Source organism: Aphidius gifuensis, linkage group LG4 (assembly GCF_014905175.1).
Source record: "Aphidius gifuensis isolate YNYX2018 linkage group LG4, ASM1490517v1, whole genome shotgun sequence".
In the NCBI taxonomy this organism is placed as follows: domain Eukaryota; kingdom Metazoa; phylum Arthropoda; class Insecta; order Hymenoptera; family Braconidae; genus Aphidius; species Aphidius gifuensis.
Window position 1 is genome coordinate 5,817,970 of NC_057791.1, and position 17,079 is coordinate 5,835,048.

At 25.8% G+C, this 17,079-nt stretch overlaps 5 protein-coding genes across 5 annotated transcripts; 3 read left to right on the plus strand and 2 right to left on the minus strand.

Moving 5' to 3' along the window:
- Positions 1–1,556: 1,556 nt before the first annotated feature.
- LOC122853776 (speckle-type POZ protein-like) lies at positions 1,557–2,633 on the plus strand. The gene is made up of 2 exons (XM_044154194.1): positions 1,557–2,028; positions 2,110–2,633. Exons 1-2 carry the CDS (start codon positions 1,557–1,559, stop codon positions 2,631–2,633), a joined length of 996 nt encoding a protein of 331 aa, XP_044010129.1.
- Positions 2,634–3,163: 530 nt separating this feature from the next.
- On the minus strand, positions 3,164–3,707 carry LOC122853777 (eukaryotic translation initiation factor 4 gamma 1-like). Its single transcript, XM_044154195.1, has 2 exons — positions 3,625–3,707; positions 3,164–3,539 (listed from the first exon to the last, which is right to left on the minus strand). The coding sequence occupies exons 1-2, from the start codon at positions 3,666–3,668 to the stop codon at positions 3,164–3,166; spliced, it is 420 nt and encodes a 139-aa protein (XP_044010130.1). The 5' UTR covers positions 3,669–3,707.
- Positions 3,708–8,613: 4,906 nt separating this feature from the next.
- LOC122853778 (speckle-type POZ protein-like) lies at positions 8,614–8,961 on the minus strand. Its single transcript, XM_044154197.1, has one exon. It carries the CDS (start codon positions 8,959–8,961, stop codon positions 8,614–8,616), a length of 348 nt encoding a protein of 115 aa, XP_044010132.1.
- Positions 8,962–9,696: 735 nt separating this feature from the next.
- On the plus strand, positions 9,697–13,261 carry LOC122853779 (eukaryotic translation initiation factor 4 gamma 3-like). Its single transcript, XM_044154198.1, has 7 exons — positions 9,697–10,312; positions 10,436–10,535; positions 10,700–10,752; positions 10,880–11,734; positions 11,843–11,960; positions 12,144–12,230; positions 12,993–13,261. The coding sequence occupies exons 1-6, from the start codon at positions 9,697–9,699 to the stop codon at positions 12,178–12,180; spliced, it is 1,779 nt and encodes a 592-aa protein (XP_044010133.1). The 3' UTR covers positions 12,181–12,230; positions 12,993–13,261.
- Positions 13,262–14,243: 982 nt separating this feature from the next.
- Positions 14,244–16,048, plus strand: LOC122854862. Its single transcript, XM_044155884.1, has 5 exons — positions 14,244–14,440; positions 14,586–14,761; positions 14,843–14,922; positions 15,047–15,628; positions 15,784–16,048. The coding sequence occupies exons 1-5, from the start codon at positions 14,336–14,338 to the stop codon at positions 15,990–15,992; spliced, it is 1,152 nt and encodes a 383-aa protein (XP_044011819.1). The 5' UTR covers positions 14,244–14,335; the 3' UTR covers positions 15,993–16,048.
- Positions 16,049–17,079: the final 1,031 nt, after the last annotated feature.

Sequence of the window (17,079 nt, forward strand, 5' to 3'; positions counted from 1 at the left end):
AATCAAGTTTTTCAATAATACGTGCTGAAAAAAAAATATAGGTTACTTTATTGTTCTTGTTATTTTATGATGGTAATGATCAATCAATAATAAATGCCAAACATTTATTATAATTACCGGTGATATTTTTATCGACTTTCATTTGTGTATTGTTGTTGTTGTTTTTTTTTTTTAAAGGAATAATAAATTGATAATAAAAATTTAGCCCTTTGTTTAAGTCCAACGCTGCTTCGTTACAACGATTTGACGTTTATAAACAGCTGTTTTTAACATTGTTGTTATTTGGTTTGTGAACGTCATGAGTCATGAGGGTTAATTTAAATACAGTTTATGATATATGTCACACTGTTTGGCCAAATCAGTTCGTGTTAATTACACAAACTGGAATGTACATAATTTATTTTATTTTTTTATCATCAGTATTATTAATAATATTCTATTTTTTTTTGTCATTGATTTAAATAATACTTGTGGAATTAATTTGATTTATAATTTAATTCATTCTAATTTAATTTAGGTATAATAAAAATTAAATAAATATACGTATATTTTTTATTTATTAAATTGTATATTGATAAATTTCAGATGAAATTCTCAAGCTAATCTGTACCGCAAACAGATTGGGATACACGTACATAGATGACTTTTCATAAATAAAAATTGATATTTTTAGCATATCCATCAGCATTTTCTTTTTGATAATCTTATCTATTTGATTACATACAAGTATCTAAAGATTTTTGGATATTATTTAAATAGTTGATAATTTTATTTTCATTTCAATGTCGAGAAAGGAAAGTGCTTCACAAATAACAAAAACATAAATAATTATTTGTTGCAACTGTATATTTAAAAACACACTTTGTTAGTGTCAGCTACACAACACAAAATAGAATGTACATTTGCGTAATTGATTTAATTTTATTACTATCATTAGTGATTCATTACTATTATAATAATAATAATTATTTTTTTTTTTTCCGTAAATGATATATTAAAAAATGTAAGTTTTGGCTCTAAGTTTTTTAGAATGAATTTTTATTCTGAATTTATTTGTGCTTGATAAATACTACTATAGTATTTATCATTCACTGTTTTAATAATTTTTTGTTATTTATTTATAATTTTTTTATGTTTTGGAGTTGATATGAATGAATGAACGAGATATCGAGGAATCGAACAAAAAAAAAAAACATAACTTTAGAAATACAAAAAATTTTAAACAATGCTGTGTTCATTTTTATGTAAAGAAATATTTTTTTATAATTATAATGTTATACATTATTATCATGATCATTAATAATTATCAACGTATAGATAATATATCGATAGATTGTATAGATTTTTCGATTGATCGATTAATTTATTAAAAGGTTTATCGATGATGAACCATGTGTTCAAATGTGCTCCTATCGGCCATGAGTTTTCTCCACGTTTCCATTACATAGTTTTCATTGTCCATCGGTTTGAGTTAACCTGTACGATAATACGCAAATACGATCGTGCTAAAAAAAATTTATTAGTTTGAACACCAATTATAATTAATATCCATAATCATGTCAGTAGTTGATAGAACAGCTTCCCAGGATTGTGTTAAAATTTTAATGTCAAAACAAGACTATGTTACGGGTATGGAAACTTGTGAATTTACATATGAATGGACAATGAATGACATCAAATATGATCCAATAAAAATTAAATCACCAAAATTTTCATCTCATTATTCCGACTTTAACGATGAATGGATTTTGGAAATTGATCCGACTTCTAGAGTGATATGTGGACAGTTATTTGTTCCAATGCAGTTACAACCTACATCATTCAATGATACTTCACAATTACAGACAAAATATAAAATATCAGTTAGTAGTAAAAAAGAATCAACTAAAGCTGATGAAAGTGTAGTTGAAGAACATAATTTTAGTGATCTCTCAAAAAAAATCAATTGGCATATTGGTTGTTTTGGACCAACCTTGAAAGATGTATTGAGTGATGAACAATTTCGAAATTATAAACTTAAAATTTATTGTACAATAATAATGTCTAGAAAATTAAAAAATAATTCTGATAAAATTTCAAGTTTTAATGCAACACAACAACTGACTGCAGACTTTGGAAAACTTTTGTTAAATAAAAAATTAGCTGATGTTACCATTAAAGTTGGTCAAAAATCATTTCGTGCAATCAAAGGCATTCTTGGAGCACGCAGTCCTGTTTTTTCTGCAATGTTTGATTATGAACAATTAAAAGAAAATAAAAACAACGAAGTGGTCATTGAAGATATTGAAGAAGATGTTTTTGAAGAATTTTTACATTTTATTTATACTGGTAAATCACCAAAGATTGACAAAATGCCAATGGAACTACTTGCTGTTGCTGAAAAATATCAAGTGGATTGTCTAAAACATATTTGTGAAAAAGTAATTTGCGAATCGATAAATGTTGATAATATTGCAATTATACTTGTTTGTTCTGATAGATATAATCTCAAAAAACTAAATGAAAAAGGTTTAGAATTTATGAAAAAAAATTTTCGACGTGTTGTGTCAAATAAAACATTTCAAGTTTACAAAAAAAAACATCCTGAAGTTTTTGCAGATATTCTTGAAGAGTTGCTGTTAACTTTTTTGTAAAATTTTATGACAATTGTCATAGAACAAAAGATATTCATTGGTGTTTTGTTGAAATAAAAAAAAATAAAAATAGTTTTATTTATATTATTAACGTTTTAAAATACCATACTTATATTTAAAAAACGATAAAGTTTACAGATATTGTAAATATCTTAATTTACTAATAGTCTTTGCATGATTCTGCTGATGATGACAATTTTTTTTTCATCCTCAAGAAAAAATAAACTTCCTGTAAATATATTAATAAATCATTTTTATATAAAATTTGGTCTTATTATCGATCAAGACAAATAGTAGATATATATCTGTAGAGAGGTTGTATTACTATATCATTATTATGAATAAATTATTTTATTGTTTATTAATAAACGCCTCATTTATATTGAATACTTATTTGTTTTTTATTTATAAGTTAACTGTTATTTTTTAACACTATTTTTAATTTGCTATTTATTTAATATTATATATTTGTATATATATTTATGTTCTTTTCAAGTTGTAGAAATACTCATGCTTCCTTGTTTGATTCTTCATGGCCCTCTTTGTTCATATGCCAATTCGATATTTTCTTTTGCATCATTTGTTAAAAATTGTAAATTATATTGTTCAACAATATCATCTGGATTTTCAAGTGATGTATCAATTAAATCAGTCCATTTAATACCACTTGCATTCCATTCGAAAACTAGTAATGCTGGACCTTTAGCTTCTGCTAATAACTTCAGCAGTTCACCAACAAGTTTACCAACTAAGCCAATATTTTTTAGTACTGATGTTGTACGTACTAATTCATTCAATGGATGAGCACGACGAATTACTAATGGTTTTAGTATTTCAGCAAGGTAAGTCCAGAATACAGGTAAATCAATGAAAAGGTTTTTTGGTAATTCCAACAATTTATCAAATCTGCAAGGATGAAAGAAATATGTAAACATTATGATAAAAAAAAAAAAAGAAATATTCAAATAAAATTATTTAATATTTTACTTACTCCGATTGGAATAATGAAAGTGGGAACATATTGTTGATGATCATGTGTGCAAATAGACTTGAAAAGTATTCTCGATAAATTGATGCACGACCAAAAATAATATTTAATGACTCACGTATGAAATATGGATAAGTTGATTTGTCAAGCTTGTTTTTCAAATGATCCATAGATGTCTGTAATTGAAAGAAAATAAATAAATAATTATTTAGCAGGGATGGAAATATGGATCTAAGAAGTGTTTATTATTCTTTTTAAAAAAATAAAAAAACTTACATCCACGAATGTATTAGTGCTTGAAAAAATCTTGCAACGATGAAAAATAATGACAATTTCATTCTTTATTTCATCCTCAGTGAGAATTTTTTTGTCAACTGGAGTTGGAACAAGAGGAAGTACATCTTTGTTATTTTTTTCTTTTGATGGTGAACCTTTTTTGCTAACTTGGTTTATTGTTATTGGATTACTTTGGACTCTTTTTGGTTTTGAGTTTTGTACTTTTGAATCAATAATATTTTGAAGCAGAGATCTAACTCTTGAGCTTATTTTATCATTATTACTTTGAGCTAATTCAGTCATTTGTGAAAAATAATCATTAAAGATATTAATTTTAACATTAACATTATAAAGGTTCTTTGAATTTTCGTGCGTTGCACTAATTGTTTTGAACATTTCACAGAGACATTCAATATTGTTATCATGTGGTCTTGCTAACAAATGTTTTATACATTTTCTTATAAAAACACTGCTGATCATAGTGTGATTAAATAATTCACTAATAAAGATAAAACTACCAACTGCTTTTCTACCTAAGCGATGATCAGCATCATTAAGTAATGCTATTAGTTTTTTTTTCTTTTTCATGTCATTACATTCTTCAATTTGTTTAAGTTTAGCATCACGTTCACTTTTATTAACAGCAGTATTTTTAAGCTCATGTTCACAACGTTCTAATAATAAAGTTCGAAAATTTTTTTTAAGACAGTTTTCTTGTTTTATTTCATTATCTTGTCTTTTGTTATCATTAATTTGCAATTCGGTTAATTTTTTACACATATGTGCATATGTATATACGAAGTTTGATTCATCAGTAGCTTTTTCAAAAACTAAATCAACAATACCTTTTAATTTTTCATGAGAATTAATATCCAATGATTTAACTTGTTTAGTCAATTTATCAATGTTTTCTAGTGTTAATTCATTTAATATATCACGTACTTTTTCATAAAGTGTTTGTGTTTGAGGATCACAATTGCTTATCTGCCAACGTATTATTGGTTTTCCTAAATTTTCGTGACTGTCACTTTGGCTATCTGTAAAATATTTTATTAATTTAACTCTATCATTTTATGATTTTTCAAAGTAGATTGAATATTTATTTAAAGATTCTAATTACCTAAAGATTTTTCGTTTGATCTATAATTTTTTTTACCACTAGTACATCTGTAATAATTTAAAAATATTTATATTGTTCAGATAATAATAATAAATAATAATAAACTATTGGATAATATTATCAATGGAAAAAATACTAACCCAGGTAATTGATTTGATGTCTGTTGGTTGGTTTCCATTGAAGTTGATGTTGCAACAGCATATGGTTGTTTCAATGTATTATCATTGTATTCTGTTAGTGCCCATTTTCGTTCTTTTAAATTAATAACATCATAAATCATATATCTAAGTCTTTTGTTTAGTTGTTTAGGACCAGTTTTACGTTTAGCTAATTCATACATTTTCCCAAAATACCAATCAAAATTATTATCCTTTGAAATTTCCAGCTTTGCACCAGTTGTTGTTAATAACATACAAAGACATTCAATATTGTAAGCAACTGGTGTTCTTAATAAACGTTTAATACATTTATGGATGAAGGCTACACGAAGCATTTCTCGGTTATATAATTCACCAATCAATTTACTGCAACGAACTGCTTTACTACATAAACGACAATCAGCATCATTAAGTAATGTTGTTAGTTTTTGTTTCTTTTTAATATCATTACATTCCTCAATTTCTTTGAGTTTATCATCACGTTCAACCTTATTAATAATAGCACTTTCAAACTCATCTCGACAACGTGCGAATAATAAGTTTCGAATATATGTTTTAATTTCTTGTTTCATATCAACGACATCAATTCTCACTTCAGACAATTTTTTTAACATAATTGTATATACTGCTGCAAAGTCTGGTTCATCAATAGCTTTGTCAAAAATTAAATCAACTACACCTTGTAATCTCTCATGTGAATTGATATTTAGATCTTCAAATTGTTGAGTCAATTTATCAACGTTTTCTAGTGTTAATTCATTCAATATATCACGTACTTTTTCATAAATTACTTGTGTTTGAGATTCATCAGTTGTGTTATCTTTATGCACACATGTTGTTGGTATCCATGTGTTTTCTGATTTACTCGTCTGATATTGGTAACTGTCGTTTTGCAATGTGCTATCTGTAAAATATTCTATTAATTTAACTTCACCAGTATCTATAGCAATATTTACCTAAAGTTTTATCGTCTGATCTGTAATTGTTCATAGTACTAGTACATTCTGACCTGTAATAATTTACAAGACATTAATCAACAGGATAATCGATTATACAAAAATTGTTAATACAGTATCAACGAAAAAACTTCTAACCCAGGAAGATAAAATGATCGCTGTTGAACAGCTTCCAAGGAAGTTGAGGCTTTCACAGAATATACCTGCCTGCTGGAACTTGTTGATTCACCACAATCACCAGAGTCATCATCGATTACATTTATTCTAACTCCATCTGAAATGAATAGGAATAAATATTTATTAATTTATCATTTCATTTGCTTTATTGGCAAGACATTTAACATAAACCGATTGATTTATAACTTTTTCAATTACCTGTACTAGACGTATTTTTGTCTGACAAATTTATTGCTGATGAAGTACAATTGTTGCTGTAATTTTTATAATTATTACAATTGTTATTTAATTTTTTGGTGTCATTGTTGTGATTCTCGACGTGATTAATAATTTCTGAATCAAAATTATCGTTCTTTAATTCTTCACTATCTATCTCTGATTGTTTAAAAACCTCTTCGTCTTCATCTTCATCAATTGAGTAAGCAAAATCGTTGGATATATTATCATCATTGCTCTCAATAATATCAAGTTCACTGCCTGAAGTTTTAATGACAGTAGTCTTTTGTTGCTCTTCTGATGTTACCAACACTTTTTGATCAACAACACACATGGATTTATTCATAAAGTTTTCTCTTATTTTTTTTATGGCTTCAAATATCTCAACGCCAAGATAAGCAGATGTACGAGATACTTTTTCATCAGAGGTGTCAAACAAAAAGTTATTTTTTCGTAATAGATCCCAGCTGATGTCGATTGCTTCAGAAAATATTTCATTATTTTTATGAAATTCACAATAACAATCATCACTTGAGTGTTTCATTGTTAAATTCTGTTAATAAATACACAATTTTATGTTTTTATAATATCTTGACTTGCCAGTTTTACAATAAATAACATGTGACAACTCTTAGAAACAGAAAAAATAAAAGGTTACTTTATTTTTTTTCGTCGTTTCTTGTTAACAATGATTAGTCAATATATGACCAACATATATATTATAATTACCAGTGATTAATTATCTATTATGATGAAATAATAACTAATAAGAAAACCTTATAAACTATAGCTTATTTGCTGAAACCCAACGTGCCAAACGTTTGTGTTTTTTTATATATTTTGGTCTCCTTTGTTTGTGTAAATCAGGGTAAAATAAAATCAGTGTAAATAGTTCTGTTTGTTTTTTTTTTTATTGGCATTCCACTGATTGGCTTAAATTGGCTGAGAGAGAGAGAGAGACACACACACACACTCAATTAAATAAAAATAACTAAATGATATAACTTCGTGAATTAATTTTATTTATAATAAAAATTAATTAAATATATATTATTTATTGAATTAAATATCCATTGAAATTACGATAAGTGTGAAGAGTAATTGTATAATATGCTAAAAATTAAAATCAACACAATATTATAGAATTAATATTTATTTTATTATAGCTTTTACAAATAATTGTTGATGGGTTTTTTTTTATCAGCATATTGATGATCATCGATCGACACTCAGCTATACTGGATGACTTCATTTTCAAATTGATTCGTTAAATATCATTAAAATTTTTAAAAATCATTCAAGTGACAATATGAAACAGAATAATATAATTCAATTAATTTTAATTAATGTTTATTACTACTTAATAATATAACAATATTATAAATATTTATAATAATATATTCATAATTGATGGCAACAAATGCCATCCTTCAGGTAATTTATATTCGTTTTTTTACAATTCCGTATTTAATTTTAAAAAATAATAATCGTGATAGTTGATGAAGCTTATTAATTAAAGAACTACATCAACAAGACCATATATCAATCGATGCTATTTTCAAATGGGTTTCTAATAAAGATGATACTGAATTACTGGGTCATCGTGAAGCTATAATGGATCTTTTAAGTCGGCCATTATCATTAAACTTTGAAAGTAACAGTCTGCCTGTGAAATTACAATTGCAAAAAAAAACAGCTGCTACTCAAACTTTGAGCAATTACAATTTTACAATTGATGGAAATATACCTAATAAAAATGAAATAATGGTTTATCATGTATAATCAAATATTAAATGAATTGCAAATGGAGAATAATTTTTTTTTTAAATTATCTTATATAAATAAAATAAATGAGTATTTAATACAAATAAGGCATATTATTAACAATTATATTCATTAATGAAAAATTTTTGTTCCATAGAAAAACTTAAACCAGTTAATTCTATATTTTTTCACCATCAATTCAAATTTATAAACAAGATCAAAACTACAATAATAGACTTTTCTTTTGAATCGAAAAATTTATAAAGTAAAAAATCAATTTAAAAACTCCTCCAGAGCAGCTGCAAAAACTTCAGGATATTTTTTTTTATAAACTTTCAAATGTTTCAAGTTTAACAATACTTCGTAAATTTCTTTTCATAAATTCTAAACATTTTTTATATAGTTTTTTGAGATTATATCTATCAGAACAAACAAGTATACTTGCAATATTATCAACATTTATCGATTCACGAATTACTTTTTCACAAATATTTTTGAGACAATCTAATTGATATTTATCAGCAACAGCAAGTAGCTCCATTGGCATTTTGTCAACATTTGGTGATTCACCAGTATAAATAAAATGTAAAAATTCTTCAAAAACATCTTCTTCAATATCTTCAATGACCACTTCGTTGTTTTCATTTTCTTCGAATTGTTCATGATCAAACATTGCAGAAAAAACAGGATTTTAAATTTATAATTTCGAAATTGTTCATCTTGATCAGCTTGAGGATGTATTTATGTTGTAGCTACATCCATATGTTGATAAAATAAAAAACATAATTATTTGTAAAAACTAACAACATAAATGAATTTTTAGCATATGCAATTACATTTGAGATTTATCAATATATTCAATTTAATCATTGATTCATAAACAATAATATACGAACATTAATTTAATTTTTATTATAAATCAAATTAATCCACAAAGTATTATTTTAATTATTATTGTTTTCATCAAGTTTAAAAATAAATTCATCTGATACTTCATTTGTTGTTTAAAAAAAAGTATTAAAAATTATATTTAAAAAAAATAATTACTTAAATAGTGTAATTTTTTTATTATTTTTATAAAAAATGCTCTCTGGATATTTATCAATATCCTCAATTTGATAAAAAATATAAATATTTATTTAATTCGTAGAATTTTCATGTTGTTTATTTTTATTGGAAGATGTGTCGTTCTCTCTCACTTTTGTTTTTTTTTTATTCTTACTCGGCTTATATTGGCCAATCGGCATGGTCGAACCACAATTGGCTAATAAAAAAAAAACAGCAGGACGATAGCCACAACAAAAGGGTTAAGCACTGTTTACAGTTTGCATAGTACATTAAACGTTGCAACGTATTTTGTTTTTTTTTGCATTTTTGTTTGTTTTGTTTGTGCATTATTGTGACTAAAATGAAAAAATCGAAATACGAAAGCTTATGGGAATCTCCTAAACATGATAAAACATTTTCTGATGCAATTGGTGTGAGTTTAGATTTGTTAATTGACACCACTGATGACCAAATATCTTGTCAATCTACTCGTCTTGGAGTTAAAATATTTAAAGCTATAATGAATGTAAGAAAGAGTTTTTTAATGAAAGAAAAATTAAAAGAACTTGATCTCAAAGAGATTAAAGAAGAAGAAGATGAAATGAGTGAAGATGACATACAGAATGAATCCATCGGCATTGATCATCAACAAATGTCAGAAGAAGAAGAAGAAATAAGTGAAGATGGCATACAGAATGAATCCATGGGCATTGATCATCAACAAGTGTCAGAAACATTAGAAAAACATAAAAAATCTTCTGTCATTGAAATTTCAGAGAGTGAGTCTGATGTTACTGAGATGAATGATGATCAGATGTCCAACAACTCTACTTACTCACTTGGATATGATGAAGAAGTTGAAGAATATTCAACGATGGACGAGAATCAAATGTTATTGTCTAATGACAATAACAAATTGAAGTGTACTTCATCAGCTGTAATTTTATCAGAACAAAACATACAACAGGTTGATACAGGTAATTAAATATAAGTCAAATTTTAAAAGTTATTAATCAGTGGGTGCCTAGTAAAATGTCTAGGATATAAAATAATATTAATAGAATATTAATTAACAAGTATTTATTGATAATCATTTCAAGGTGGTGTTAAAAGAAAACTAATGGACAATGACAGTAATTTACTAACAACACAAAACAAACGACTATGTGTTGTTGAAACATCAATCAACCAACAGTCTGGGTTAGTAATTTTTTTCATTAGTAATATTATTGAACCATTTAAAAATAAAAATACTTTGATGATACACCATTTTTTTGTTAAGAATACTTACGTAAAATTGAATATTATTAATTTTTGTATAATCGATTATCATATGTTGATTACAATATTTTTTATTATTACAGACCAAGCAGTACTAGTGCTCCAAAAAATTACGCATTAAAAGAAAAAACTTTATGTGAGTTATTTTTTGTATAGTTAATATGGTTTATAGTTAATGAACTTTGAAAGCTCTTTGCTTAAAAAAGAGGTTGTTGTATGGCTAAAATTATACTGATAAAATTAATTAATAAAATATTTTGCAGATAAAAGTTTGCATAATGAACAAAATGCATGGAAACCAACAGCACGTTTGCAAATAAATGACATAACACCTGATTATGAAACAAAAGCACTCTATAAAAAAGTACAGTGTATATTGAATCAACTAACAGCAGAAAACATGGATAAATTGACTCAAGAAGTTAAAGACTTGAATATCAATACACGTGAAAGATTACAAGGTGTTGTTAATTTAATATTTGACAAAGCTATCAATGAACCCAATTCCACAGCAATATATACAGTAATGTGTAAAAAATTAGCAGACATGCAAGTTGATATGAAACAAGAAAATGAAAAAAGTTTTCATATTTTATTATTAGCACATTGTCGACATGAGTTTAAAAATACTACTATTGATAAATATGCACGTGATGCTAAACTCAAAGAAATTAGAAAATGTAATGATATTGAGAAGAAGAAAAAACTAATATCATCACTTATTGATGCTGATCGTCCTTTAACTGGGAAAGCAGTTGGTAATATAAGATTTATTGGTGAATTATTTAAACAAGATATGCTTAAAACTTCCATTATTGATAGATATATAAAAGATTTATTGACACCAGTTGATTACAATATTGAATGTCTTTGTAAATTATTAACAACAATTGGTGCAAAACTAGAAAAATCAATGAATAATAATTTTGATTACTATTTTAATCGAATGTCTTCATTAGCCAGTAATGAAAAACTAAGCTCAAGAGTCAGATATATGCTTCAAGAGGTCATTGATTTAAGAGCAAACTACTGGGAACCAAAAAGAGACAAAAATAACACAATAAAACATATTAATGAAGAACGTGCACCATCAAAAAAAGATGATAAAAATATTGAAGGTAATTGGAAAAATAATAAATTATAAATCAATACGTTCCTACAGAATGTCTTGAAAATAAAAAAAAACATGAAAGTTTAATTAATAAATATTTATTGCTATTTTTCAGGTGTACTTAAAATGAAAGCAACTAACAATGACAGTAGTTTACCAACAGAAATAAACAAACAACCATATGCCATTGCAACATCAACTCCAAACCAACAGACACCAATTCAATTACCTGGGTTGGTATTTTTTCCATTAAATTATTATTATTAATGCAAAAATATAAATACCTTGATGATACACAATTATTAAACTATAATTTTCTAAAACTACCATGACCTGATAATTCAATTAAAATTAAATATCATTAGTTTTTATATAATTGATTATCATGTTGATCAATATCTATTTGATTATTACAGGTACTCGTGCAGTTATTCTTACAGAAATTTCTATTGATGATAATCTAGAATGGTTATATGTATTGACCGATGTTAAGAATCCCCCAGGTAAATCATGGTAGAAATACTACAGGTATGGCAGTGCGCAGCCTGGTTTGGCCGCTGTGAATTGACCAATCAAAAGGTCGCCTTCTCGCCACAAAAATGGAAGACTTTATGCGCGCGCGATACAAATTCGTTAAGAAAATTTTCAATTTTTTTTTTAATTTTTCAGAAGTTATCATATTTATTCAACTAGATTTGGTATATTTTATAATGATTCACATACATCAATAATAAAAATTAATTATTTATATTAAATAAATGAATCCAAGTATAATAAATACAACACAACCTCTATTGTTTGTGGCATCAAAAAAAACAACAATGAAAATATTATAATTTATTTGTTAAACTGTCTTGGTTTTTTTATTTTTTTGATTTTTTATAAACATGCTCCACATATATTTATTAGTATTTACAACAATATAAAAAATAGTTGTCAAAACAGTATGTTAGAGAGAGAGGATCTTATAATAGAGATTGCGTGTTAGAAAGAAAAGCAAAACAGCTCGATGGCGCGTTCTTGATTGGTTGAAAAAATAAGGCTGCGCAGAACGCGACGAAAAAAGCATGGACTACTGCCATACCTGTAGTACTTCTACCATGCAGGTAAATTATATTTGTTTTTCTACAAATTTGTATTTAATTCAAATGAATAACAATCGTGATAGTCGATGAAGCTTCAGAGGCTTTTAACATTATTAATTATTTTAGGACATAAAATTTAGTTTAAAAAAAAAAAATAATGTATTTATTGTTTAACTAAAGGTTTTGCGTATGATATATTTGAAGAACTCGGTGCTTTTTATGTATGGCATAATGGAACTGCAACTTCATCTGAGTTAATAGGACATGATGAAGCTAAATGGAATCCTCTGAGTCAATCATTCTGGATTAAGTTCCAAAACCGTGATGATTAAGATACAGAAATAGGTATCTGCAGGCATCAGAAAAAAAAAATTCTGAAACAGTGAATGATAAATACTACTAGTATTTATCAAGTACAAATGAATTCAGAATAAAAATTCAATCTAAAAACCTTAGTGCCAAAACTTATATTTTTTAATGTATCATTTACAAAAAAAAAAAAAACAAACGTAATTATTGTAATAGTAATGATAATAATAAAATTAAATAAATAATACATTATATGCAAATGTACATTCTAGTTTTTGTTGTGTAACTGACACTAACAAAGTGTGTTTTTAAATATATAATTGCAACAAATAATTATTTATGTTTTTGTTATTTGTGAAGCACTTTCCTTTCTCGACATTGAAATGAAAATAAAATTATCAATTATTTAAATAATATCCAAAAATCTTTAGATATTAGATAAGATAGGATAAATAGATAAGATTATCAAAAAGAAAAGACTCGATCATATTGCCATGCTGCTGATGGATATGCTAAAAATATCAATTTTTATTTATGACAAGTCATCTACGTGTATCCCAAGTGGTACAGACAAGAAGACTAGAAATACTAGTATTTCTAGTCTTCTTGGGTACAGATCAGCTTGAGAGTTTGATATGAAATTTATCAACATACAATTTAATAAATAAATAATATACGTATATTTATTTACTTTTTATTATACCTAAATCAAATTAGAATGAATTGAATTATAAATTAAATTAATTTCCAAAGTATATTATTTAAATCATTATTATTTTCATTCTATTGGAAACGGAGTGTGACATATCATAAATATAACTGTTAAATTAATCGGCATGACTCATGACGTGTCACAAACCAAATAACAACAATATTGAAAACAGCTGTTTATAAACGTCAATCGTTGTAACGAAGCAGTGTTGGACTTAAACAAAGGGCCAAATTTTTATTATTAAATTATTATTTCTTTAAAAAAAACAACAACAAATACACAAATGAAAGTCAATAAAAATATAACCGGTAAATATAATAAATGTTCGGCATTTATTATTGATTGATCATTGCTATCATAAAGCAACAAAAACAATAAAGTAACCTATATTTTTTTTCAGCCTCAACAAGTATTCACACGTGTTATTGAAAAACTTGAGATAAGAATCAAGATATACCTATTAAAAAATATTAAATTGTGTGTTTATCAAAAAAATTGAATAATGGATCAAAAAAATTGTAATGTTAAATATCCACACCTAGATCAACAAATTAAAACTCTTATTGATGTTTCCGAGAAAGTCTCAGATACCGACATTTTCATTGAAGTAAGTGTTTTTTTTTCCATAAACATACAGTTGTTTATTTTATTTTATTTTATTTTTTGATAGTGTCAAACTATCAAACAAATAGTGTCAATTTTTTTGCCAATTTATTTACATTTATTAAAGATTTTTTCTTCCAATTTTACAGATTGCAATTGATCGATTTAATACAAAAATTGAGCCTTCAGCTTATTCAGAATTTATACGTAGATCACTTGTATTATTCAATAGAGAAGAATCATTCGAAGTTCGTGAAAAATACTGGAGCTTTGTTGCTCAAATGATAATCAAAAAAAGGTTCCCACTTTCTTCATTCCAAACAGAGTAAGTAGAGAGGTATTAAATAAAGATTTAATTGTTTGTTCTTAAATATCATTAGCTAAAATTTACTTTTTTTATCGATAGGTATTGTCAAATGTTGGAAGAAACAACAGGCAAGGACATTGAATTTAATGTATTATGGATTTACAAAGCTGAAATACTGAGTAAATAGATCGTTTTTTTTTCTAAATCAATAAAAAAATTAAAAATCAATAATTTAAATATTGTTGATATTAAAAATCAAATGATGACAATCTTGTATTAATTTAAAATTATTTAATATTCTAGAGACATTGATAATACATGGTGCATATTCATTTAAAGAATTGATAAGTACGACATCAGGACTTAAAACAAGAGGGCTTGCTGGTAAACTTGTTGGAAATTTACTAAAAATTTTAGTAGAACGTGAAGGTAAAATATCAATTGCTGCAAAATGGAATGAAAGTGGTATTGAATGGGAGTATTTATTTGATAAATCACTTGAAGATCCAGATGATATTATTAAAGAATATGATTTAAAATTTTTAACAGTTGGTGAAACAGACCAACTAAGCAAACGATTATTAAAATTATTACGTAGTAAAACTGGTAAAACAAAAAATTGGATAACAAAAAATGTTGTTGAAGAAAAAACAAAAGAACCGAAATTTGTCAGAATGCTTTTTACAGCAATATTAGAATCTTGTATTGACTCAAAAGAACGTTCCAAATACTTTTTTGGTGAGATGAATTTTTATCAACCAAATTGTTCACAAGTTATAAATTTTTTACCTCTCATAAGCGATTATATTGATCAAAATTTTGAATCAGAATTACAATGCTTACATGCTATGACTCGTATGAATCATAAATGCGGCAATCCTCCAGGTAAATTCCCTTTGTTTTTCTACAATTTTGTATCTAATTTAAATAAATAATAATTGTGATAGTTGATGAAGCTTAATAGGCTTTTAACATTATAAATTATTTCATGACATAAATAGTTTAATTTTTAAAAAAATGTATTTATTGTTTGATTATAGGTTTTGTGTATGATATCATTAAAGAACTACATGAAAGAAAAGTAATATCAGTCGGTGCAATTTTAGCATGGTATGCTGGTACAGATCCATCTGAGTTGCTGGGTCATCGTGAAGCTGTCATGGATCTACTCAGTAAACCATTTTCTTTCAAGTTTGAAAATGATGATGATAACAAGCAGAGTACCACCTCATCAAAGAAAAAAAAATAATTAACAATAAACATCCGTAGTATATAAACATAAGTATTAAGTACAAATGAAGTAAAGCCCAGTCTGTTTTTATGTTAAAATAATATCCTAAAATGTTTGTATTGCAAAAAAACTTAGTGCCAAAACTTATATTTTTTAATATATCATTTAAAGAAAAAAATAAATAAATAATTATTGTAAAAGTAATGACAATAATAAAATTAAATAAATACATTCCAGTTTGTGTTTTGTAACTGACACCAACAAAGTGTGTTTTTAAATATACAATTGCAACAAATAATTTTTAACGTTTTTGTTATTTGTAAAGCTTTTTCGACATTGAAATGAAAATAAAATTACTAACTAAGTATTTATTTTAATAATATTTTTTGTAATTATGAATGCATGTTAATTCATTTGTTATTAAAAAAATAAAATATCAACATGGTTTTTATCATATACATTTCACAAATACTCTTGATATTTTTTAACACTTAATTTCATAAAAAATATAGGTACATTTTTTTTTTTTAATCTTAAATACGAGGAATTTTGCTTATTTTGATTGAAAGCCGAGTCCGATCCGTCTATCTCTTTTTTTTTTTCTTTTTCTCGCGCTCACTAGCCAATCAGTGTAGTGTAAAAAGAAAAAAGAAAAAAAAAACAAAAACATAACGATCAGATCGACTTCAAAACGTTCGTTGGAATTTGTAGTAATTTGTAGTAAAAAGAGTTTAATTTGTAGTTCAAAAATTAGGTGTGAAAAAAGGGTTAAAATGTACTTTCGCAGAAAATTGAAGAAAAATAGTAATGAAGAGGTCAAATAGCTTTCTTAGAATTTGTAGTAATTTGTAGTGAACAAATTTTAATTTTGAGTTGAAAAATAATGACACAAAAAAAATTTTTTTTTTTGGAGCAATAATCATGATAAAATTGCATAACTTTTTTGTTTACAACCAGAAAAAAATTACGAGTAAAATAAATGGAGAAAAAATCGTGGAAAATATAAATATATTTTCACTAAACCAGTTTCCCAAAAAAAAAAAGTAAAAAAAGTGGAAAAAAAAAAAAATTGCTCATAAAGCTGTCGGGATAATAATAATTGTCA